This window comes from Elgaria multicarinata, chromosome 6 (genome assembly GCF_023053635.1).
Source record: "Elgaria multicarinata webbii isolate HBS135686 ecotype San Diego chromosome 6, rElgMul1.1.pri, whole genome shotgun sequence".
Taxonomy (NCBI): domain Eukaryota; kingdom Metazoa; phylum Chordata; class Lepidosauria; order Squamata; family Anguidae; genus Elgaria; species Elgaria multicarinata.
Window position 1 is genome coordinate 21,900,810 of NC_086176.1, and position 26,137 is coordinate 21,926,946.

At 40.7% G+C, this 26,137-nt stretch overlaps 1 protein-coding gene across 2 annotated transcripts in view; it reads right to left on the reverse strand.

Moving 5' to 3' along the window:
* The window catches only part of NRG1 (neuregulin 1), a 612,616-nt gene extending 586,918 nt beyond the window's left edge, over window positions 1-25,698 (reverse strand). For both annotated transcript variants that reach the window (XM_063129142.1, XM_063129141.1), the window contains exon 1: window positions 25,499-25,698. In XM_063129142.1, the coding sequence (XP_062985212.1) occupies window positions 25,499-25,643 (145 nt within the window). In that variant the 5' untranslated portion in view covers window positions 25,644-25,698. The remainder of the gene's footprint in view (window positions 1-25,498) is intronic.
* Between the last annotated feature and the right edge of the window lie 439 nt (window positions 25,699-26,137).

Sequence of the window (26,137 nt, forward strand, 5' to 3'; positions counted from 1 at the left end):
ATCAATACCTTCCCTACAGCAATCAGGAGGGGTTATTCTGCATTAGTAATACAAATATTGAGATAACCAAAAAAAGGCTCATAGATACCAAGCCCAACGGAGCCACTTGAGAGAATTATACAACCTTCCTTCAGCCATCATCTCTCTTGTGCATTGTAAGCAACAAAGCCTGTATTGGAAGTCTGTAGACACAAAGCAATAAAAACAAATAGAAAAGTTCTAGCTGCAAACAGAACAAGAATGTCCACTTTTCTGCAGACTGGGGGCATGGGATTGAAGATGCTTAATTTTTAATGGCTTTTATTTTGTCTTTTAGATATTTTGTACTTTCGGATTTCAAATGATGTATTTATGCTCACTTGCAATCCTGTTAACCTTGTAAAAGGACTCAATATAAACAGTCAAAATTATCATGATTTCAATTTCCTTCTTTGAAGGAAGTAAACCATAACACCAAAATAAAGCACAGGCTTCAACTATGGAGTATCTTGCAACAAGGATTGTCAGAAATGACAGCTAAGGGTTACACTTTGTAGGGTCAGAACTCTTGCAACAAAAGCTGATAGAATAGAAGGAAATTCCCTCTCTGTCACCATAACGTTGATGCTTGTACTTCCCTGGAGCATCACATGGGAAGGCAGGCAGGCAGGCAGGCTGGCCAGGCAATAGATCTCAAGCTTTCTGTAAGAATACTCAAATGTGAATGCAACAGGGAATGGAGAGAAGGGTGTACCATGGTTCCTGAGCCCCAGCAAATGGATCATGGCTACCTAGGCTATGTGCGCTGCTGAACACTGTCCCCCCCACTGTCCTGATGGAGCTCCCTCCCTCCTATATTGCACTCTGCTTCCTCTATCTCTCTTAATGCCATTGTCTGATCAGCTATCACAGCCAGCCTGTGTGCTACTCTTACTTGCACTCCCCAAGCAGTCTGGTCCTGGGCTTGCAGGCCCAATGTGACATCACAGCTACTCTGGCTGCTTTTGGTTCTGCAGCTGTGATGTCATGGTTTACTTAAGACCTAGAACTAGAATGTGGAATCCAGATACCAACAGTCCAACTGTAATTTTAGCTAAGTTGAAGACAGCAAAATTGCAATCTTATATAGCACATACCTGGGAATAAGTACCCAGGAGTAAGACCTACTGAACTCAATGGGCCCAATGTGACATCGTAGCTACTCTGGCTGCCTTTGGTTCTGCAGCTGTGATGTCATGGTTTATTTAAGACCTGATTACTTAGGACTGGAACGTGGAATCCAGATATTAACAGTCCAGCTGTAATTTTAGCTAAGTTGAAGAGAGTAAAGCTGCAATCTTATACAGCATGTACCTGGGAGTAAGACCCACTGAACTCAATGGGGTTTATTTTCTGAGTAGACATATATAGGATTTCACTCTAAATGTTGCATTCATTCTCTGTGCTTCTGAATAACATCTTGATGATTAAGATTAATTTTAAAAGTTACTATGCCCTTCAATTGAAACAGACAAGAATTCTGGTTTTCTCTCTACCATATAATATACGTTATGGTTCATGTTACAACAAATATCAGAAATTTGCTGAATGATGACATTTACTAGTATACATTGTAATATTTGAACATCCTCAAGAGGAAATATTACAATTTTTTTCTTGGAACATGTGTCAACCTTTACCACGTTTCCAACATTTACTGCAACATACTTCACACACATTTATAAATTGGCACCTTTTGTGCTCTTACAATACCATGGGCTGGAAATTGGAACTAATGAATTAAAATATCATTTGAATGTACATAATTTGGACTTCCAAAGGTTGTTCAATATTCTAAACATATCTACTGAATTTGCACATCAAAATCCTTCCCCACGCCCCCAGAACACTACCAGAAGTATCTATCCCCTTTGGATGACTTTTACTATTTCAATTTAAAAACAACATGCATCTACAGGTGTGTATTTTAAAAACATTTCTGGTTTTGCACCTAATTACTTAGGGTGACCATTTATGAAAAGGAGGACAGGGCTCCTGTATCTTTAACAGTTGCATAGAAAAGGGAATTTCAGCAGGTGTCATTTGTATATATGGAGAACCTGATGAAATTCTGTCTTCATCACAACAGTTAAAAGTGCAAGAGCTATACTAGAGAGACCAGATTTAAAAGAGGGCAGGGCACCTGCAGCTTTAACTGTTGTGATCAAGAGGAAATTTCACCAGGACCCCCATATATACAAATGACACCTGCTGAAATTTCCTTCCCAATACAGCTGTTAAAGATACAGGAGCCCTGTCCTCCTTTTCATATGGCCACCCTAACCTAGTTACCTAGGCAAAACCAACAAAAAAACAAATTGGCACTTTTGATAAGTTTTAGGTGCCCTTAAATATGACAACCTGGCAAGCCCTTTTAAAGTATGCGTCTATCAGGGTAATATCAAATACCTAGTTTTTATCTGGCAAGCTCTTCATTTTGTGACAAGGCACCACTCTTCCTATTTAATCATTCTTTTGGAAAATATCAATCAATTTGAGAGAGCCTCATGTGTCAGCTCCACTGATTCACTAACTTTGTCAAAGCCATTTCATGCCTCTGCAAAAAATACTCCCTCTGACCTGTCTTTGTTGCATGTGTCTTTTAATAGAACTGTTATAAAAGAAAAGCTCAGACAAAAGATTTCACTGCCTCACCGGAGGAAGGTGAGCAAGATAAGTAAGTGATAACTTCCACTAACCTTAAAAACAATTCTGCTAACTGTCAGTAGAAAAGGTTCTATCGTTTTCTAACTTATCATCTGAATATTTTGCAGATATCATGTTTGCCAAAGTGGTAAAATGTAAGTCTTTAAAGAACAATTTAACTCACTGAGCCAGACATTCGGGAAAAAGAAAAAGAGAATAATGTTCATCAGCATGCTACTGGTTAACTTTAAATTTGTACGAGTACCTTCATCTGGCTAATAAAACCTAATGTTGTTTTTACCTTTATATTGAATGTAGACAGCAGTTGACCTTTAGACTACAGTGTTTCACTGAAATACACACACACACCACATTGAACTCAATGGGGTCTGAGCTTGTGTAAAAAGGTGAAGGATCGCAGTCACAATAGAAACTAGATTTCCAAACTATCAAAAATTTACAGGTTGTTATTAAAGTTTATTTGTAAACCACTTTTCAGTCCAAAGGTTCACAAAGCAGTAAACAACATATTAAAATATAATGAGGATTAAAACCCAATAAAGTACAATAAATCACAATAATAATCCATCATTCAAATCAGTAGTAGAAAACAGCGGGATCATGAGATTGACTGATAGATCATTCAGAAAAAGCAGAGCCAAATGGAACAATCTTGGCACTCAGCAATAAAGAAGGGAAATAAGAGGCTAAACAGACCACCTTCTACCAGGCTCAGCACCTAGGCTGGGCACCTGGATTAGGCCCAGAGTGACGTTACAGGATGGAAGTGCTGTGTTGACATTGCTCCCTTTGAAAAAGTTGGGGTAAATCCCAGACTTTTTCAAAACGCAGCATCGCAGGGAAACCCCACAGTGGCTGCAAACTTGCACCTGCGTCATCTAACCAATGGAGTGCAGATCCACAGCCACCATGGGGCTTTCTCCACATGTAGACAGCCCCCAATTCTAGGCATTAAATGAAAAGCGGAAACTTTGAAACTGAATCTTTGCTCTTAGGACCTATAGCTAACCAAGAACATAAAACTGATTCACACTTCACATTTTGAGCTAGGAACAAAACCATTTATTTACAAACTTATTTTTACAATACCATCAATATATCTGATGCTTTCTAAGGTAAGGTAAGCAACACAAGCATACACAAAATCATCAGAAAACCTGCTCCATGGCCAGAGGGTTGATAGTCTACATGTTGATGGAGTGGTATACAACAAAGTGGAGGAAGGAAAAGGCAAGGGTAAAGCAGGATTAATGTGAGCTAACCTGCATTACATGTATTTAGACTTTGGCTGCATTCAGAAAACACGATAATCAACGGAAGGGTAATAATCAACTCAACAGTTGTTTATCTAGGGGGCACTCCCCACACGACATGATAATAATCAACCGTGGTGTGGATTAGGATCAGTGTTGAGTTGACTATTAGTCCACACTGAGTTGACTTACTCATCCCCTGCCCGCTCTTCCCATTCAGTCCTCCTGCTAACTTCCCATCATTCACTGCTGCCAAAAATCTATCCTGCCAGCTAGACTACAGCATCAGCCACCTTTTTGACCACTCTTGCTGAGTGATTCTGTGGCTGTCAAAATAACCAATGGTGGCCAAGGAAATAACCAACAATGCCCTCCACACAACATGATAACCAATGGTGGTTCAAAAAGCCAACTCTGCACAGTGTTGGTTATTTGCATTGGTTATTTCGGTCAAATAATCAACCATTGATTAAAAAGCTCCATTCACACAACACAATAGCCCATAGTAGGTTAAATAACCACTGTCGACTATTTAAACCATCATTGGTTATCATGTTGTCTGAACCCAGTCATAGTTTAAGTTAGGATTGGGAACTAAAGGTTTAAGCAAAAACATACTCAATTTAAATGGCAACATACATGTGCAGCATTATTGCTAAAAATATTAGTGGTGTTGATAGCACTGTCAGAATGCACTGGTTGATTACATCTTGTAATGTAATCTGAAGCACTGGTTGATTACATCTTGGAGAGCTGCAGAAATGGCAATGGAACCTACAACATACATGTGAAAGAAGGTTAAAAAAAGAAACAAAACTGGAAAACATACAAAATGCCCAATGTGTTCACATGACGCACAGGGGATCCCGGGATCAGGGAGGGATGATCCCTCCCTTGCCCCGGGATCTCGCCCTACCCTTTGAGCCTGGTTTTTCCATGGTCCCGGGCTGATCCCGACACCGCGGAACATGTGGTTGGGCGTTGTGGTTTGTCCCGGCTCCTCACAGTTACTCGTGAGGAGCTGGGACCTGCTCACAGGCCACAGACCTCCTCAGGGCTCTGCGCCCATGGGGGTGGGGTGGGGGGAGGGGAGCGGGGAACTTTTTTAAAAAAAACAACTGCAACAACCCTACCTTTGAGCGCACAAGTGCTCGTATGCACCTTTTGTTTTCTTTTTAAAAAGAAAATGGCGGGCGGGACATTGTCTCCTTCCGAGGTCGTCGCAAATCACATGTAAACAGAGGGGGAAATTTCACGATAAAAATATTGTGAGATCTTCAACCCTCCATTGCATTAGACCCGTAGGTCTAGCTGAGGCCTTCGCCTCTTTATTCCAAACATCAGACAGATACATTTCAAGGAGAATGGTTTCTTTTTATCAATGTTATCAGGAACAGATATAATTGGATATCAGTTCTATAGACCTTTTGCATTAATTAATTGCACTGAGCATATTTGATGTTGTTTGTAATTGTACTTCAATTCAATAACAATTTAAAAGGGGGACTATAAATGGAAATTACTATGGAGGATATACAATTTTAACTCCTAGGCAGGATTTTTACAGCAGAAGAAGCCACAGTTCTAATAGACAGGACACATTTCTCTAAGAGAGCTTAAAATCACAACCTTACACCCTATAGGAATACATAATATGATCAAATTGGCATTGAATTGACTCTGTTTTAGTGTGCTTTGCCAATTAGTGTCCAGCTAAGCTAATATAATCCTTTTTGTGTGCTGCTTTATTTTGGGGGTGGACAACATATGCCTGAACACAGCATGTGGCACCCAAAACACTTTTGTGTAGCGTGTGGGCTTTTGATAAACACCTAGAGAATGCCAGTTTTCATTCCTTTTAAAGAACTATTCCCATCCTCATCGTTGCTGAAATAGGATTGAAAATGTGACAATAAAATCAACAATTTAGGAAAAAGGAAGCAAGGAAAATGAAACACAAACATTTGTTTTCACCTCTTGCGGTTTTAAGTCAAGAGTTTAACTTCTACCTCTCAAGGAACAATTTTCAAATAATACTGCAGAACAAACTGAGCAAGCACAGCACCTGCCCTGTTAACATTACTTTAAAAAAATGAGGAGGAGGAGGAGGAGGAGGAGGAGGAGGCATCTCACATGTTGATAAGATATGTTCATGATACATTTCGAAACTGGCTCTCAGAACTCAGAAAATTGTCTCCCAAAAGATGCTACTTCATGATTACACATGAAAATGGCTCAAAGAAGCAAATTCTGGAGATGGTCTACAATTTTATTTATTTTATTACATTTATATACCACCCCATAGCCGATGCTCTCTGGGTGGTTTACAGAATATCCAGAACAGGATAAAGGACCATTTGTTTGACATTTTTCTTTCACTGCAAAAAGAGCAGCATCAAATACATACTTCCCTGTGCTCTGTCTTACCTTACTTTAGGTATTACACTTACCTAAAGTGTTCCATGTTACCTAAAGGTATAATCCTTTCCTTCATTACTCCTAAAATGCCTGTTGTAACCTGAGTCTAAAACCATTTGTTTCAGGAAAAAGCCAAATGAACTGCAACCCATTTAACAAGGTTAGGGTGTTTGCCCTCGAAGAAAGCAGTTGATAATCAGCAAGCCAGCCACAGGAATGTAAACCACCTTTGCTTTTAAGTGTATGGATCAGCGAAACAAAAAAAACACCCCTTTGCAGTTTGAAAACTTTAATAATCAACCAAGCTCTATTGAGATGACTTATTCTTTGCCCATTCTGTCTCTCTCGTTATTTGAAACCAACACTGCAAACACGTTCATTATTTTAACTTTATGTTGTTGAAAGATATTAGGGGTGGGCAAAGTGGGTCTTCTCGGCTTTGAAATTTGAGCCAGAGCTCCATTGAGGTGATTCTCTGACCCAGTTTTGGAGCAGTTTTAAAATTAATTATTTTAAAAAATGCAGTTATTTTTAAAGACAAATGCCACAGCTAGACCTAAGGTTTATCCTGGGATCATCCAGGGTTCGCCCCTGCCTGAGCACTGGATCCCCTGTGTGTCACCTAGATGAACAGGTTTGACCTCTGGACGATCCAGTGATAAACCTTAGGTCTAGCTATGGCCAAAGAGATGAAACTTAGCATGATGATAGCTCTTAAGTAGGGCTTTAGGCATGCCAAGTTTGTAGCAGATCACTTCAAGCCTTGGTTTTTTAGGATTTTTTTAAAAAAAGTTTGAAGTTTTAAAATGAATTATTTTAAAAAACGCTGTCATTTTTTAAAGATAAAAGATGGAACTTGGTATGATGATATCTCTTAAGTAGGGCTTTAGGCATGCCAAGTTTGTAGCAGATCCATTCATGCCTTGATTTTTTAGGAATTTTTAATTCCCCCCTCAAACCATTATCTCCCTTTAGCACGCACACACACACACACACACACACACACACACACGTTAATCTATCCCTGTGCATTTGAGGAGGGAACTTTTATCCTTTACTTTGCTGATACAGAGCTCCACTGCTGCTGTTGGAAGTTTCTACTCCATTCTTCTCCAACCTGGTGCCCTCCAGATCTATTGGATGGATCGCCACCCCCCTGCACTGGAAGCCCAGCCAGCCAATAGGAGTAATAGTTTAACTGAAATAAAGAGCCTGCCTGACTCAGGTGTAGAACCTTACTCACTCATGTTGCCAGCCAGCCCAGCTGCACTTTCACTGTGGATGGTTGACTTCTATGAGTCCGAGCAGAAACACGCTCCCTTTCCCCCCACCCCACCCCATGGCCAGAACCAGCAGCCAGTTACTGTTTCCCATTCCCCCGAACACTATGATTGGGGGAGAACATGGTCATGGACAGCACTGTGGCAATTCCTAATTGGTTAGACACAGATGTCAATATCAAAGCTACTCCTCACCCCACTCAGCATCTTCTAAATATGTAGATATTCAATTGAGACACACACATAGCATTGACACCTGAAAAACAGTTGGATAATTTTGGAGACGTCTGAAGCTCCGATTGGGCATGTCTCCACTCTGATATTAATCAATGGGTTTGGAAGCAGCCAATCTCCACTCTGGAAGATTGAATGCTCTGCAGATGTTCATGGTTACCAGATAATTCTGGGGCAGAGAGCACACGCCTAAAAATATTTCATACAAAGCATCACAATCTATTTATGTCTTCTAGAACTTTATTGTTCTAGTGCTGCTGTTTCATTAGGTGAATTCCATTTTTCTCTGACGCAGGAGAATCATGCCAAGAACTAATGTTAACAGAGAGCCCCATCTTGATATCATTGTGGGGATTTGAAAAAATATGGTCAGCATTGCATTCAGTGACAAAATAAAAGTACAAAAGCCAAGAGTTCACACATAGTTCTAAGGCATCCACATGGTTCCTTCGTACACAAATTAAAGGTTAAGTTACTCTCACACCACTAATAAATGTACAGCAATTCTAACAAACTGCTTTTCTCAAATCATATCAGAAGCTACCCTTAGGCTAAAATTCTTCCTATATACACCTATGAGCAGACTTGAAATACCCATCTGCCTACACATTTTTGTGAACCACCCAAAGAGCTTTGACTGTTGGGTGGTATAGAAATGAAATAAGTAAATTAAATAAATAAATTTGTGACAAGAATTGCCCCCACATGAACAGGTGGGAATAGTTTTGTAAACTGGGTAAAGATAAATTCTTGATTTAAAAATGTCTTGCTGTGGTATGCATGAGCAGGTTGGCTAATACATTTTTCTGGACTTATTTTCAAGAGTGCTTGGGAGTAAGCCCCATTGAACTCAGTGTGACTTATTAGCAAATGAAAATGTATAGGACTGAGTGGTAAATTACTTTGTAGCTTGCCAGACTGAAATAGAGATAATGCTGACCAGTTCTTGTCCTGTGGTTCACACAAAGGACTGGTTAGATACAATTTGTGATATGACCAAGCCATGTGTTCACACGAAATTGAATAAAAATGGAATACTGTCTTTATATTCATCAAGATCGGTCTTTGTGATTAAGGTGCCTACACACCAGAACAAGAAATGCCAGGCATTGTTAGAACAAGGAAGGTACAGCCTTTTGATTTATCTTGTCTGTTTTGGAATTGCCCATTAATTTAAAAAAAACAGAATCTTTCTTCAACAGTGAGATATTGGAATGAATTTGACACACTTGTTCAGGACATAGCTTTGCAGTTCATATCTGCAAAGGCAGGGCAGCCTTCACACCTATTTTCAGGGAGGCATGCACAGGGGAGGACCTAGAGGTGCCCTTGAGCAAACTGAGGTGCCCTTGAGCAAACTGAAGGTCTCTTCAGGAAATAAAAGGGCTTTCCCTGACAGTGCAAAATCCTTCAATGAGGAAAGAGAACCAACAATGTGCTGCTGTTAGCACAGACACTGAAATCTCTTGCATAATGTCTGCTAACACAAGTCATTCCACAATATTTCAACAAGTCCATATTCATCTGCTATCTCTTATACATCCACTTAAAGAACAGTGTAACTGCCAGAATTTCTGCTGTTGACATATCTCTGGATCCAACACGTAACATATTATAATGAAGCATTTGCAGTGCAGAATGAGACAACTGATTGAAAACTACTGAGCGCATTCAAAACACAATTCTACCATTCAAGTTCAGACCACAGCATGACTCGCAGCATTTTTAAAGAAGCTGTGAAAGATGTAAGATACGTTGTAAAGTAATACACTGTAAAGTAAAAAGATAGCCAGTGTGGTGTAGTGGCTAAGGTGTTGGACTGGGAGTCGGGAGATCCAGCTTCTAATCGTCACTTGGCCATGGAAACCCACTGGGTGTCTTTGGGCCAGTCACAGACTCTCAGCCCAACCTACCTCACAGGTTTGTTGTGAGGATAACACGGAGAGGAGGAGTCTTGGGTTCCTTGGAGGAAAAAAAGGCGGGATATAAATGTAATAATAAATAAAATAAATATCTGAAACAAGGTATTTCAAACAGTGAGCTTTACTAGGCAACACAGCTGCAATTTTGTACAACTTGAAAGCTATATTCCTGTGAAAAACTAAACTTGTGACAATCATGAAATTTGCAAAACCGCACTGCCCATGTTATTGTAAATATGTAATCAGTTGTAAACAATATAAAACTGTTATTGAAAACTCACTTATGCCAGTTGCTTTCTCAAGGGGAAGATCTTAAATTAGTCCTAATGCTCTTCTACATCCATTTGGCAGTTATCTATGGCCTGTACATTTCCTGTTATGAATCTCTAAACTTTGAATACAATAGCACTAACTGTTCTACAGCAGCTTCTTAATGAGACAGTTTAGCATACTGCTAAATAATAAACCGGAAAGGGGAGACAGAATTTTTGGTTGTTAGCAATCACATTAACTTAACAATATAACATTGCAAAAGCACAGAATGTGTGGAGACAGCTATTAAAGATGTTTACTGTGTCTCTATTCTCATTTTCCAATTCTGATTCTCTTGTTCCACCTTGCAGTCAAATGTTCTCTCAAAGAAGGGGAGATGCAGTTGTTTGCCCAGATATCCACTAATAACAAAAACAACACAACCCCCAGAGATACTCCTGATTGAAATTAGCTGTGTTATAATACAATCAATATTTGCCACAAACAGAATCTATATAAATAAAAATGAAAAAGACCGTTCGTTACTGTTGTTATATCTCCGAAAGTTCTTCACCGATTGCTTTGAAATTTTGACACAGCGTTGCATTCGAATACGCGAGCGTTGTTATGTAACTATGTTCTCTATGGGGTCAAAGGTTTGTCTTAAAATCGAAGAAATAGGCCTCCTCAAAACCAGCCCTGCTGATCATTGTGACATCACCAACCAGTAGGCCAATCCACTGCCTCTGCCTCCTCTCCTATTTGCATGTTCTCTCCAATTTGCTCTTATAGGTCATTGTGACATCGCCAACCAGTAGACCAATCCACTGCCTCTGCCTTCTCTCCTATTTGCATGTTCTCTCCTATTTGCTCTTATAAGTCATTGTGACATCGCCAACCAGTAGGCCAATCCACTGCCTCTGCCTTCTCTCCTATTTGCATGTTCTCTCCTATTTGCTCTTATAAGTCATTGTGATATCGCCAACCAGTAGGCCAATCCACTGCCTCTGCCTCCTCTCCTATTTGCATATTCTCTCACAATTGGCTGAGTGAATATAGGTGTTACACCTGTGACAGTTGCACAGTCTGAAGAAAGGTAACTGCCAGGAGTTTCCACTAACCTCCTCACGGTAAAAACATCCTTTTTTAAAAACCAAACAGTAGGCCAATCCACTGCCTCTGCCTCCTCTCCTATTTGCATGTTCTCTCCTATTTGCTCTTATAGGTCATAGAAGCAACAATCTTGACAGGACCTTTCAAAGGTGAAGATGTCCTCATTCCTCGCATTCCTATGATTCCAACAGATATGCCATTTCAATTTAAGAGATTGCAATTCCCAATTCGATTGGCGTTTGCAATCACCATCAACAAAGCTCAGGGCCAATCTTTAGAATTGTGCGGTTTAGATCTAGACACAGATTGCTTCTCACATGGACAATTATATGTTGCGTGTTCTAGAGTCGGCAAACCAGACAATCTCTATATCTACACAGACAATGGAACAACTAAAAATATTGTATATCCACAAGCATTGTGAAATTAAACATATTAGAAACATCCGCTTTGTCTTTTTTTTCTTTTCAATTTAACCAGACTGAGCCACAGCAACGCGTGGCAGGGTACAGCTAGTCAATATAATAAAAAGCTGCATAGGTGTATATAAAGCCATCATCATATGAAAACACATCATAACACACATAAAACCTCATTATAACTTATGTTTATAATAGTCAACATATATATGGTTGGCATTTTAAAATGTTAAATAAAATGGCTAGGCTATAAAGTACCATTTTTTAAAACAACAACAAGAAAACTTAAATGTTAGTGCATGTACAAAGACTAACTGCTTGAACTTGTCAGAACCTGCAAGAAAAATAAAGCTTGAAGACTGAAGGGGAAGAAATCACACAAAGTAACTGTTTCTTACTACAAATATAGCTGGAAGAGGGGAGAAAATGCTATTTTAAACATTTTTGTTAGGGACGAGCACATCTGTTTATTTCTAATTCATCCCAATTTCACATGCTTTCATCCAAAAGTCCATTCCACACAATTTCTGTATTTGTCTCTGTTTTTGTTGTTGTTGTTTTTCAAATCCTCACAAAAAATTGCATTTAAATACATATTTCATACCTATGTTTAAACAAAGTTTCTATCAAAAACATTTTTCTAAATGTATTTTTATACATGTTTGAGCTGAAAAACCATGTCAGAATATCTATGTAGTGTGAAAGCTAGTAGATAACATATGTTGTGACCTATACAGGAGCTGTAGATCAGGTCACTCAGTTCGTATTGAAATTCACATATTATTATTTATTTATTTATTTATTTATTTATTTATATAGCACCATCAGTGTACATGGTGTTGTACAGAGTAAAACAATAAAATAGCAAAACCCTGCCGCATAGGCTTACATTCTAACAAATGAATGAATTCCTCAAGCATCCCTAGTTTTTGTCCCACCTTCCTCTTTAGAGCTCAAAGCAGCATACGCTATGTTTTTTGGATTTCCATCTCTGGGGAGAAGTGCCAGCTGTTCCCCTTTGAGACCTTGTGCATCTCCTCAACACAGCAGATTCAAAACACCGTATTTCTTCGATTCTAAGACGCACTTCCCCCCCCCATATAAACATCTCTAAAAACGGGGTGCATCTTAGAATTGTGGGTGCATTTATTATTTCTTAGAATCAAAGCTTTTTTTCTGTTGGTGGTACTGAAATTGGTGTGCATCTTACAATCAATGGTGTCTTAGAATCGAAGAAATACAGTATCTATCACAGATATTGATAACGCAGAGGAGTAGGAAGCACAAAGCACATAATGCCCAAAGCAGCCCTCGGAATGTCTATTTGATTCCCCTGAAGAAGCTACAAAGACACATGCAAAGAAAATTTCTGCAATTTTTTTTATTTAAAAACAAACACGCTATGAGAGCCCCTGGCATCCTAAGGCCCTGCCACCTTAGTTCCAACACATGTTTGTTTGGGCTAAATGCAACCATATGGGGGTTTAGAGTCTTTGAAAGACAACAGAGACCAAGGCCTTAGCTAGATCTAGTGGTATAGTGGGATGGAGCGGTGAAGATCTTACAATATTTTTATTGTGAGATCTCCCCTTCTGTTAACATGCGGCGCGTGACAACCTCAGAGGGAGAGGCGTCGCACCTGCCATTTTGGGTTTTTTCCCTTAAAGAAGAAGATGCGCACGAGCACTTGTGCGCAAAAGGTAAAGTGTTTTTTTTTTTTAAAAAAAAAATCCCCACTCCCCCCACCCCACCCCCAATGGGTGCAGTGCTCCTGAGGAGCTCTGCGCCCCGTGTGCGGGTCTCGGCTCCTCGCGAGGAACCAGGACAAACCGCGAAGCCCACACACATGTTATGCGGTCTCGGGCTCAGCCTGAGACCACGGAAAAAGCGGGCCTATAGTGTAGGGCAAGATCCCAGAGCAAGGGAGGGATCATCCCTCCCTGATCCCAGGATCTCTTGTGCGTCATTTTAATTGATTAATTAATTAATTACATTTCTATACCGCCCAATAGCGGGAGCTCTCTGGGCGGTTCACAGTCATGTGGATGCACAGGGACGATCCAAGGCATAGCCCCGGGATTTTGTCCCATCTAGCTAAGGCCCAAATTGCATAGGTCTGTCCCATTTGCCTAACAGAGAGTACCGCTTTACTTGCACTGGCAAAAACCAGAGAGGCGTATGACTGGGTTGCCCCATGACTGGCACTATCCAGAGCTGAAAATACAGGACAGGACTAAATGACATTGATGTACCTAGTAATTGAGTTCATTCATTCAAAAGATTTGTACCCTGCCATTTCAGCAAAAACTCCTAAGGCAGCATGGAGTGACCACTGCATCTATGAAAGTGTGATCTAAAAAGGCCAGTGGTTTAATTACAATTCAGTGCTGTAATTGGGGACGCTGCAACATTTGCTGCTTCAGACTTCCAGTGTAGAGGAGTCTGAAAATTTGGAAGAAAGCACTAAAATGTAAATTGCCTATTAGAAGTGAAAAATGGCTTCCATTCTGCATTACTTCCTCTTGTTCTGTATGCGCCCTTAGGAAGCTTCTCTCTAAATGTAATTTTAAAGATTATTTTGGGCAATAAATCTGGAAAGTAGGTCTCCATGTCTCCCTGCCCACACCATTTGTTTAACATTAAAACAGGCCCAGTTTATGGTGGTATCTAGGTAATACGAAAGATGCCCTAACTGCAATATTTTATTTAATCCCCCATTTGGTGATTCAGAAAACAGCCAGATTCAGCTCAGAATGATTCGGAGGCTATTCACTTTGACTTGGTTCTGAATCTGAATCTTCATTCAGAAATCCAAATCTTCATACCTCCCATTGATTATCACTGTAAATCAACAAATGGCTATAACTTTTGTTCTGCAGGTCATAGTTGGTAGGCATATTAGTCCACTTTAAGGGTACTACACTCACCAAATTGCCGACAAATATGTACAGGAGGGTTGTGCAGCACACCTTTCAACCTTGATATATTAAATTTTTTAAAGTAAACTGCTGATACCTTTTATATTTCTTAGCAGAACTGGATGAAATTTGCACAGATATTTGCCCCTTCTGAGGGGATCAAGCATGCTAAATTTCAAATAAATAAGTCCAGGGAGTTTTGTGCAATAATAGCCTTTACAGTTCGGGGGTTTCCAAAATAAAAAAGCTGGTGCCCATTTTTGGTTTTTTGTGGGAAATTGTTATAACAATGACATAAAGCACAAGGGTGGCTCTAGTTAAGAAACCTGCAAAATTTCAATAGGATAGATGCAATGTTGTTGTTTTCTGAGAAAGAGGGGTGTTCAAATTTTGGAGGGGGTGATCATGTGTTTTTAGGTCATTTGTATGAAAATGTGATGTATTGTAGAGGTGTCCCTGGGCAAAAAACCTGAAAATATTCAGAAGGATAGGTGCAGGAGCTACGGAGTTAGGATGGATGAAGAACAGTTTAAGACATTTTACGTTTTCTGCTCAGTTGGAACCAAAGACACAGAAAGTGCATTAGGCAGGTGTAGATGATGGATGTGGACTGGAGCATACGGTACCAGAGGCAGAAGGACTTGAACATCCAGCATTTTCCAGGCACACACCCAATGCTGCACCCTCCCAGGCACCATAGACCCCACCAAACCACTTTTAAATTTCCTGCCCCTGGGAAAGAGAACTAGCAACGTACACTGAATCAGTCCTTATTTCAACATCATTCCTCAAAGTACTGTGTTTGGAGAGCTCTGGTAAAACCATTCACTGTAATTTGAAGCTAGAGATGCCTGTCACAACATTACGTCCCTCTTCTCTGTCTCCCCACCCTGATGTTTCCTTATATGGAGAGCTTGGGGAGAAATGTATAAACTTGAGTGAGACACTGTCTGTGGGCATGGCTAGATGGAGCAATATCCCGGGGATTGTCATGGGATCGTCCCTGTGTGTCCACATGATGCACAGGGCATCCCGGGAGTAGAGAGGGACTATCCCTCCCTTTCCCTGGGATATCGTCCTACCCATTAATTTCAATTTTCCCCGCAGTCTCGGGATGATCCCAAGACTGCGGGATGTGTGGCCCATTGTCGAGGTTTTGTAACCACAAGGAGCCGGGAACTGCGCATGGGGCATGGAACAGCTCAGGAGCTCTGGGCCCATCATGAATGGGGAGGGGGGAGCTCTCTCACTCTTTAAAACACTAACCTTTTGTGCACAAGCGCTCATGCACTCTTCTCCAATTAAAAACAAAAAACAAACAAAATGGTGGGCGCGACGTCCTTTTCTTCCCAGGATGTCACGTTCTGCATGTAGACGAGGGGGATGATCTTGCGTTCATAAAATTGCGAGATCATACCCCTTCCACCCCCCTTGTCTAGACATATCCTGTGTCTCTGTGTTCCTCCACATCTCAAACCTTCAGGAATGCTCAGATACAGATTTAATTGACTTTGGACTAGTTTCGCTTCAATATTGACATCTCCTGAAAATGTCTGAACCAGCCTGAAAAATTGCTAAGTACTTACCCCATGGGTGATGAAGAAAATACGTGGGTTACAGTACAACACTATAGGAACATTGGAAGCTGCCTTATAATTCAGATGACTGGTTCATCTAAGCCCAGTACTGTTGACACTGTCTGGCAGCAGGGTCTCCAAGGTTTCAGGTAGGATTCTTTTCCTTGCCCTACCTAGAGAAGCCAAAGATCAAACCTGGGATCTTTTGCACGTAAAGCACGTGCTGCAGAAGGATACCATGGTTGATGGTATCAAAAACTTAAGCTCATATACCAATTACACCCTTATCTAGGCAGAGATAGCTTAGCTACAGTTATTCGTGCTCTGATAACCTCTTGTTGGACTACTGCAATGTGTTACATGTGGGGCTACCTTTGAAAATGGTCCAATAACTTCAGCTGGTCCAAAACAGGGCAGCAAGGTTCTTAATGAGGACCTGCCAACCTGATCATATTATGCCAGTAGTTTCCAGTTACACTGGCTGCCAGTCCATGTCTAACCTAATTCAAAGTGCTGGTCTTAACATTCAAAGTCCTAAACGGCTTGAGGCCAGGTTATCTAAAAGATAGACTCCTCCTCTTTGTATCTAAGATAATCTTCACTGGTCCTTCTCCAGGAGCTCCTGCTAAAGGAAGTGAGGCAGGTGGCTACTAGGAAGAGGGCCTTTTCAGCTGTGGCACCCCAGTTTGTGGAATGAGCTTCCTAGAGAGTTTTGCCTGTCGCATACATTGTACTTGTTGCAGTGTGAGGTAAAGGCCTTTTTATTTTCCTTAGCATTTTTTAATTCTAAACTTTTAGCTATGATTTAAATCTGCTGTGGTATTTTAAATCTTTGCATTGCATTGCTAGGTTTTATTCCGGTTGTACTTTTATACTGTAGTTTTAAGCTTCATGAACTGCCCAGAGAGCCTCGGCTACTGGGCAGTACAGAAATGTAATAAATAAATAAATGTTGCTAAGAGGTCCAGCAGATCCAAAAGGGATATCCCCACCCCCACCCCCTGTTCAGTTACAGGCATAGATCATTCACCAAGGTGACCAAGCTTAAAGCAGGACTCAAGAATTTTTTTTGGTTAGATTTTGCACTTTTCCTTTTTTTCTCTTATTTTTGTAATCTGTATTTTGCATTGAAATATTAGAAAGGATTACCTCTATGCATATCAGTAGTGACAATTTAGAAATATTAAATTGTCTTAGTTCATTGTGCCAGAAAATATAAAGTATTGTTTTGTTTTCTCAAAGGTCGCTCGGGGAGGTTTTTCATCTTTATAGGATGCATCTGAATTTTTTTCTACATAGGAGGCAGCTATGCTTTTTTATTCTTTTACAGGAGCCATGGAATCTATTAAATAACCTGAGGGTTTTTTTCAATCTCTGATAGCAAAGCGTTCTGTTTCAGAAGTTGTCTCAATTATCAGAACAATAATCTTATTATTTGTGAGTGTAAACTACAGTGGGCCTCTAAATTTAGTAAAACCATGCATCTGGGTGAACCTTAAATATTGATGCAACTCACTTAAAATATATTTGGAAGATGTTACATTGTTCCTCATTAAGAAGATTGTTGTTATTTTTTAAACCACCTCTTCTTCACATTTGTTATATAATTCATTTTAGATGTTTTAACACAGCCTCACTTGTCTGTATTATGACTCAATTTTTGTTGGGGATAAAATAATAATGGTACAATGTAATTTAGATTTACATTGCCTTTATAAAGATAATCTTGGCACAAGCGATACAGTTCCAGAACATTGCACAATCATAAAATATGACTTATATCTGTCAATAGACACAAAGTAAACATTTACAATCTCAAGCAGATAATTATGCCCATTATCAAAAAGCCACCTTGTCAATGGGAACTAAATTAAACTATTATGTGAACAATTATTTTGGGTTTCCCTAAAGGCTATGCCTTTAATCCATTTTTGTATTAAACCTTAAAATGATACTGTTTCATATTTATAATTTATAGTGATGACACAGAATATAGCAAATAGCAGCTTAACTGATGAACATTGATTGATTCATATCTGGCCAATATAACATAGAAACCCTTTACTGGTGCAATAAGACATAAGAACATAAGAAGTTTCATGCTGGATCAGACCAAGGGTCCATCTAGTCCAGCACTCTGTTCACACAGTGGCCAACCAGCCAGCAGCCAGGCATGAACAAGCAGGACATGGTGCAACAGCACCCTCCCGCCCATGTTCCCCAGCAACTGGTGCACACACACTTACTGCCTCGAATACTGGAGATAGCACACAACCATCAGGTGTAGTAGCCATTGATAGCCTTTGCCTCCAGGAAGTTATCCAACCCACATTTAAAGTCATCCAATTTGGTGGCAATCACTACATCTTGTGGTAGTGAGTTCCATGATGTATATTATGTGCTGTGTGAAGAAGTACTTCCTTTTATTTGTCCTGAATCTCCCACCAATCAGCTTCATGGGGTGACCCCGGGTTCTAATACTTTGAGAGAGGGAGAAAAATGTCTCCCTATCCACATTCTCAATACCATGCATAATTTTGTACACCTCTATTATGTCTCCCCTCATCCTCTCTTTTTTCCAAGCTAAACAATCCCAGTTGATGTAACCTTCCATCATAGAGGAGATACTCCAGCCCCTTAATCATTTTAGTTGCCCTTTTCTGCACTTTTTCCAGCTCTATAATATTATTTTCAGGTGTGGTGTTCAGAACTGTACATAGTATTCTAAGTGTGGTCTTGGATTAGGTTTTTTTAAGACCACAACAAAACCCAGTTATTTATTTTCACAGCTATGGTACATATAAAACAACAGTTGGTTTTATTCAGAAAACTAGATCTACTGAAATCTGTGAGCTTATTTCAGACATGAAGGCACCAGTAGCATGCACTGAAGTCATGTAATCCACTCACTTAACTGGCAGTAGTACTATTTAAATTCTTAAAAAGTGCCTGCAGCAAACACTGCTTGACAGTACATTGTGCAAACTGACATTTCAGTTACCTAGGGTACATCCATATGGTGCTTATTTCAAGGATCAGATGTACTCAAACAGCATTATCACACCCCAACCATCCAGAAATGAAAAGAGGCAAAACACATGGTCAGCCTCCTCTTCACATAATGTATTCTGATGCTGGACTGTACCACCAGAGCCCATGTAAGCTGTTGAGAAGAAAATGAGGCTAGAAATTTCTCGCTACCATTCTTAAATGGGGCAGCATTCAAACATTCAACTCCACCCACTTGTTATCCAAAATGGTATCACCCAGTAACACAAGACAGAATGTGTGGAATTGCTCATCCTTTATCTTGGTTCTTGGTTCCACTGATCAATCAACTAAACTTTTGGTTGATTAATCTACTGCTCACAGCCCCACAGAAAACATATTGTTAAAGCATTATAGTTATCTATCCTGCTTCCTTTATTGGGTAGACACATAAATAGTCCAGTGAAATGTACACTATGTCCGTTTCTACACCTGCCTTTCCCCCCGGGATCGTCCCGGGATCGTCCCTGTGCATCCAAATGACACACAGGGGATCCCAGGAGCAGGCAGGGATGATCCCTCCATTTGCCTGGGCTAATCCTTAGGTGTAGAAAGGGCCTATGTTATTCCGAGACCGTTTTGTTAGAAAAAAAGAAAACATTGGTTAAACTAAAACCTCCTGAAGAACGATTCTCATTCCTGTGTCTATAAGGGTATGTATGCCATTTCCATTAGTACTGAGTCTGTCTTACCTAGCATATAGAGTTAAAAATATACTCCCCTGTGTGAGTAAATAGGAAGCCAGCTTTTCACTCAGCTTTTCAAATGCATTTTTAAATGGATTGCGCTTAGGAGGGTTTTCCCAGGTGACTATATTTCAGTTTTTCCTGTTACGTGAGACAAAGTGCTGGTGGGACAACAGAAAAACTGTTTTGATAGATGCCGAATTTCAAGCAACATCAGAAGTTACACTACTAAATAAATGAAGCAGCTTATTTACCTGGCGGATTTGAGCAAAACTGATATATATATATATATATATATATATACGGCGCAATACAAATTATGTTTGTGTATTCTTATATGTAAAACTGGCAATTAAGTGATTGCTATTCTTAAAGCTTACTACTTGATACAGCTTTATAAGAAATCTCTTTAATGCTGGACAGAAAATCCTTCACAGCAATATGTTATGCAAATGACTGCATATGATCAACCCACATTAAATGCTATTGAAAATGCAAACGGCCAGATGCCTCAAATAGAGTAGATCAATAGGCGCAAGGGAACTGTTCTGTATACATCTCATATATATGAACATAAACTAAGTTCATGCATCATATTAATGAATCATCTCTTGCTGGTTCATGTACTTACTTGAAGAAAGTACAAGACATACAGAACAAAGAGACGACGCTAACTTTAATTTTGTCTGGATTTAAAGGCTATTTTGCATTGATTCAAGAAAGAAGCACACAGATGTTTCTTAGCTCATCTAGCATCCAATAATACAAACCCTGGACCAGATGGTTCCCTGTAATCAACTGTGTGGCATTGCCCCATCCTTTCCTGAAAAAACAAAGTAGAGGGCACTGGAATTTATGTAGGACAAAGGAACAGTAGTTATCCACATGGACTAGGCAGCTACATTTCATACCACATTTATATGAAATATATAATCCAGAGATACGTAAAACATCTGTGTATACCTGTGTTCAATAGCAGCTGATCTACAAATTACACAGACTGAAGTAGTACTATTTTTCAGCATAACACTTCAGACGGCAGGTGAGGGAGACATATTTCTGAATGGTCGCCCACATGAAAGGAAATGAAACTCTCCATGTATATACATGAACATCAGAGGAAAAGGGGTTAATTTTGTATTCTTCCTAGTTTACTACATGCAGGGAGCTTTTTATGTGGGTGAACATTCAGGAATATCACACATACACTGACCACTGTAGTCTGAAGTGGTGCAGTCTAGAATTATTCCACCTCATTCTGCATAATGCATTATTAATTATTATTTTATATGACATTCTTCCATTATTGTACTATTTCACAGCATGGTTCTTACATGGTAACAGTTCTCTTTTAGTGGGGTGTTCAGCAGTGACCAGTAAAGCTTCTGCTGCAGGGTTTTGGAGAGGGGGAAGTAAATTTTCACTCTTGTTGGGAGGTGGAAGTTGAGAGAGAAGGCACCTCAAACAGCACTGATCAAGTACATAGATGCTGGTGGGTTAGCTCTCTCGGGCTATATCAGCAAGGGCAGCTTGCTGGTCAGCAATCAAGTGCTTGCAGACAGTGCTGAGGTGGGCACACAGAGGCCTAAGTGCTATCTCCTATTGGCTACCAATAAGAAGAGGGATTCTCCTCCCTCTTCTATGATTGCCCCTCTGTAGCAGCTGGCATTTTCTACCAGAAAATTGCTTGGCCTCCTGCTGCTGCCGCTAGTGTTAGAGAAGAATAATTGTAAAACATGTACTTCATGGACGACACATGGTAGTTGGCATCATCATAAGTGTTAGAAACACACCATTTCTTTACTGTGAACTTCGCACAGTTAGCTCACAGCTAATCATTTCCAAAGTCCAAGGCATGCAGATTAACATCAAGAAGATATTCTCTGAGCTTCCCCTTCATTAGTCGCTTGTATGAGTTTTCCCATACCATGAAAAAAGGTTAACCTTCCTGCCTTAATTTCATGTATAATCCATACACTTTATGTCAACATATTTTAAGTAGGGAATAATCACATCATTAAGTTTTACACAGTCTTTAGCCTTTAGAGGTGTATGATGCTTGATATGAACACACTTTTGTATGTGTGGGAAAAATAATTGTTCCTTTGTGAGAATTTTACTTGGAAGGAAAACAACAACAACCCAGTTTTGAGATATAAAAATGCAGCCCTTTTTCTCTTCTAGTCTTGAATTTGGGGTGGAAGGAGAAACAGTGAATGGAGTTATAGTTAAAATAATTAAGCACTGGATTGGCAGCAAATATATAGATTTAAACCTTCTAATAATCTCACAAGTAGCACTGTTAGCATGATACCTGTACATATAGACAGAGAGCCTTAGCCTTTTCATTATATTATAATAGATTATTCTAAATATAATGAAGTCTGAGGATATTTCATTCTGAATTAACTGATCATTTACAGCACAATCATATGCATGTATATACAGAAATAAGCTCCATTGAATTTATTGGTGTGTGTATAGGACTGCAGCCTTAGGGCACAATTCTATGCATGTTTAGATAGAAAAAAGTCCCACAACTCCCAAGATGCCCCAGACAACATAGCTGGCTGGGGCATGCTGGGAGTTGTAGGACCATGCAAAGAGCTGTTCATTTGTTTCCATTTTATCTCTACTCAGCTCTCCAGTCTCTAGATTTGGTGATTTCCAGAAGCAGCACAATGAGTATTACTGTGTTTTGACTATTCAGACTTCATGTCACACCGTAATTAGCACAAGTAATGGTTTGCAAGCAAATTTCAAATATAGTTTCTGATTCTGGGTTGCTGCTCAATATCAAACCATGGTTTACCAATTCAGCAGTGACACTAAACCATAATTTAAAAAAACCCTTAACCATGTTTTGAACTGATGTTTGATTTGAACTGCTGAGTCTAGAACCAAAAAAATGTAATACTACCTGTTTAACACCTCTGTGCCATGCACTATTCACTAAACACTGTTACAGAACATTATGTATGCTAGTCCTTAGCTTAAACAATTATTTGGGCCACACTGCAGTGTGGAAGCATTGAGAGCTCAGTAGGTTCACGCTCCATAGAAGTCAAAGAAGCTGCCAGATGCTGGCAAGTCACAGAAGCTGGGTAAATTCAGTTTAATTCAGACTAAGCAAAACAAATGGGGGGAATCTTATCTTAAGAAAACAAGCTGTATGTGTGCTTCCCTCTAAAAGCTGATGATCAATTCTCAATATTTCGGTGAGTAGACAACAAACAAATACTGTAAATACATAAATAATATAATTTTATAGATATGAAGAAGGGGACTGAAACATTAATGTTAAATTCCTCTCCTCTTTATTCCTGGGAATAGGTAAACACACAATATAATTCAGGCAAGAGGCATGTGTGACACCCCCCCCCAAAAAAAGGTAGATAGTATTCACATTCCATCAGTTAATAAGCAGCAGAGACAAACACCAAAACATATATTCTAATATTCAAAGTTCTACTAAAATAACTACTTATTGCCATTATATTTTCAAATATCTGGCTGAGATAATAACAATATTTAATAATACTGGAAACATTCATTCATTTCCTTTAAGTAAACACAGGAGGAAAAACAGAACAACAAAAAAAAACCCTCCACTTTTCATTAACTATTGAACATTAGCTCCCCTTTGCAATTCCCTGTTTTCTCACTTTTAGTAGCACTTCACAGCTACTTACATATTTTGCTTTTTAAAAAATCATATATAGAGAACATACCTTAGAAAAATATGTTTACATCCAAATTGCAATGGCAAAATGATCATCAAATGATGACTGATATATAAGATGACTTGTATATTATAGGAAGGCCCAGAATAGTTGAATAAAAGTCACAGGAAAACCTAAAGCTTTATTAAAGTCAATATTCTTACAAGACATATGGCATTGTGTATGGATTGTCAGAAATAAATAGGATTCTGATATGCCCATGATTCTTTCTCCACACTTATTTCATGTTACACCAGTATCCAGTTCTGTTTTATAGCTGACCAAATTATTTCTGTATCTTGTTTAATCATACCAGAAGTCCTACGATAGAGGATTGAGAAAGCATGCTCCTTTCTCTCTGCACCACCAGAAAGAACAAGCTTCTGTAGGGAAATGTTCAGCGTTTATATCAGCCAATATGTCAGGTCCCCACAGAGTACTTCCCTTGTTTTACAGTGACATCTATCCGCTAGTCCTGGGGAATCCCGACGTCATTTACTCAATATCAGCACTGTTTAATGTGGACAGCTCCCTTCTGCAGTCATTCTGAGGCAATTTGGCACATGAAATGCCAAAGTAATAATGAATGAATCAATAAAATAAATAAATGGGAAAACACAAGTCTATGCACACCAGTCTCACTTCAAGTTAAAATACACCAAATGAAAAAGATAGCCAAGTCTTCTGAATTTGGCTGGCAGGCATCATTCTTCAGCAGCTTTGCCTCTAACAATCGTTCTGCTCTCTATCCACACAATATAACCACCGTGAAACACACACACATTAAAGAAGATTGGCAGACTGCGAATTTCAAGTGTTATAAAACATGACTGGGCACTCCATTCACAAACAATCCAATTAAACCCAGCATCTCACAACAACTTGCATGGACACTAATGAATCTAGAAGCGGTGAGGGCTGGTTTACATCTGGAGGATTGTTAATATTTTGCAGCCACTGAAATTCCAGAAGCTGGGGGAGAGAAGTTGCTTAAAATTGCCTTCTTTTTGCTCATGTTGTTGGGAAATGAATTTGGAGAAGCCAGAAGATTTTAAGGCTAAACCCAAATGGAGCAGATGAAAAATGTCTGGGCCCTGTTTGGACCCATAATTTAAGCCATATACTTATCCAGCCTTCCATGCCAAAGGCTAGCCAGGAAAGAACTCTCCACAACCATAGGGCAAACTCTTCAAAGAACACAATATGCAACCAAATTCATCAGAAGCTGAAATCTGCAGCTTCATGAAAGTTACCCCCCCCCCGCAAGAACAACACACATATAAGCACCCCAAACAAATGCCACAACCACAACATACCAGTATCCAGTGATCAGCCAGCAGCACCCAAACCTCACCAACCCTCATTGCCAACAAGCCTATCCTTTCTTCTAAGAAAACACAAACACATCATCTGGACCACGTAAACCTTTATTCAGGAGAAATAAAGGGAACCTCAAACATCCCAGCAGTTTCTTTCTCCTTTCTCCTAATGCCCCGAGAGAGGATTTTCTTCTGGCAAACTAGCTCCTTTTAAAACCAACAATTGGTAAGGGAGATAAAGGCTCTGCTCTTTTCCACAGATTAGATACACACTCTCCAGAGCCCCCCCCCCCCGTCACACTCACACACACACACACTGATAGCTTGCTCGTTGCGGACTGAGCTTCTACAAAGTTTCCCACCCTTGCCACCCAACTTCTCCCTTGAATAATGAACAATCCAAATCCACCTGCAAATCGTTAAAAAGGGAAAGACCCAGGGCATGGCGCAAGTCTCAGAGGGACACCGCTCGGAGAAGCGGGGCGGGGGGGGGGGAGGAAATAAAGGAACTAGGAGCCGACCTCCACCCCCTTCCTTCACCCACCTGCCCTCAAGGCACAGCTCGAGCTGATGCGGACCAGCCCAGCCAGCGCTCCGCTCCCTCCCTCCCTCCCACCCTCGCGGTCTTTCCGCCAGCCACCAGCTTACTTACCACATCCCCTGGTGCACAGCGCCCTGCTGACCTCCTTCTTGAGATTCCTGCCCGTCTCCAGGGGCGGGGAAGACGCCCGGAAGAGCGGCGGCGGCGCCGAAGGCAAGCCAGTGCCGTTCCCGCTGGAGGCGACGACGGGCTCCATGAAGAAAATGTAGCGGCTCCCTTCCTTCAGGCTGCTCCCGCAAGCGGAGCCCCGCTCGGCCAGCAGCACCCAGAGCAGCGCGTCCTTCTGCAGCCCGCCGCTTTTCGCCGGCCACACCTGGTGCACGCGCACCCGAGCCACCGAGGAGGCGGGCGCCGGGCTCGGGCGGCTGACGCTGGGCAGCGGGGTGCTGGAAGCTGGCGACGGCGAGAGGATGGTCCCTGAGAAGGAGGAGCTGCTGGAGCTGGGGGCGGCGGCGGCAGCGGCGGCGGTGGGTTGCTCGGGCAGGATCAGCAGTAGCAGTGGCGGCAGCGGCAGCGACGACGTCGTCTCTTCCCCTCCGCCGCCGCCGCCTCCTCCTTCTCTTTTCCCCGCGGGCTCGGCCACGCTTTGAGCCAGCACTTTGCCCTCGATCACCACTGAGGCGCGCCGGGCCAGCCCCTGCACCGAGTCCACGCTGGGCGGCGAGGAGGAGCACGGCGGGGCCGCCCCCG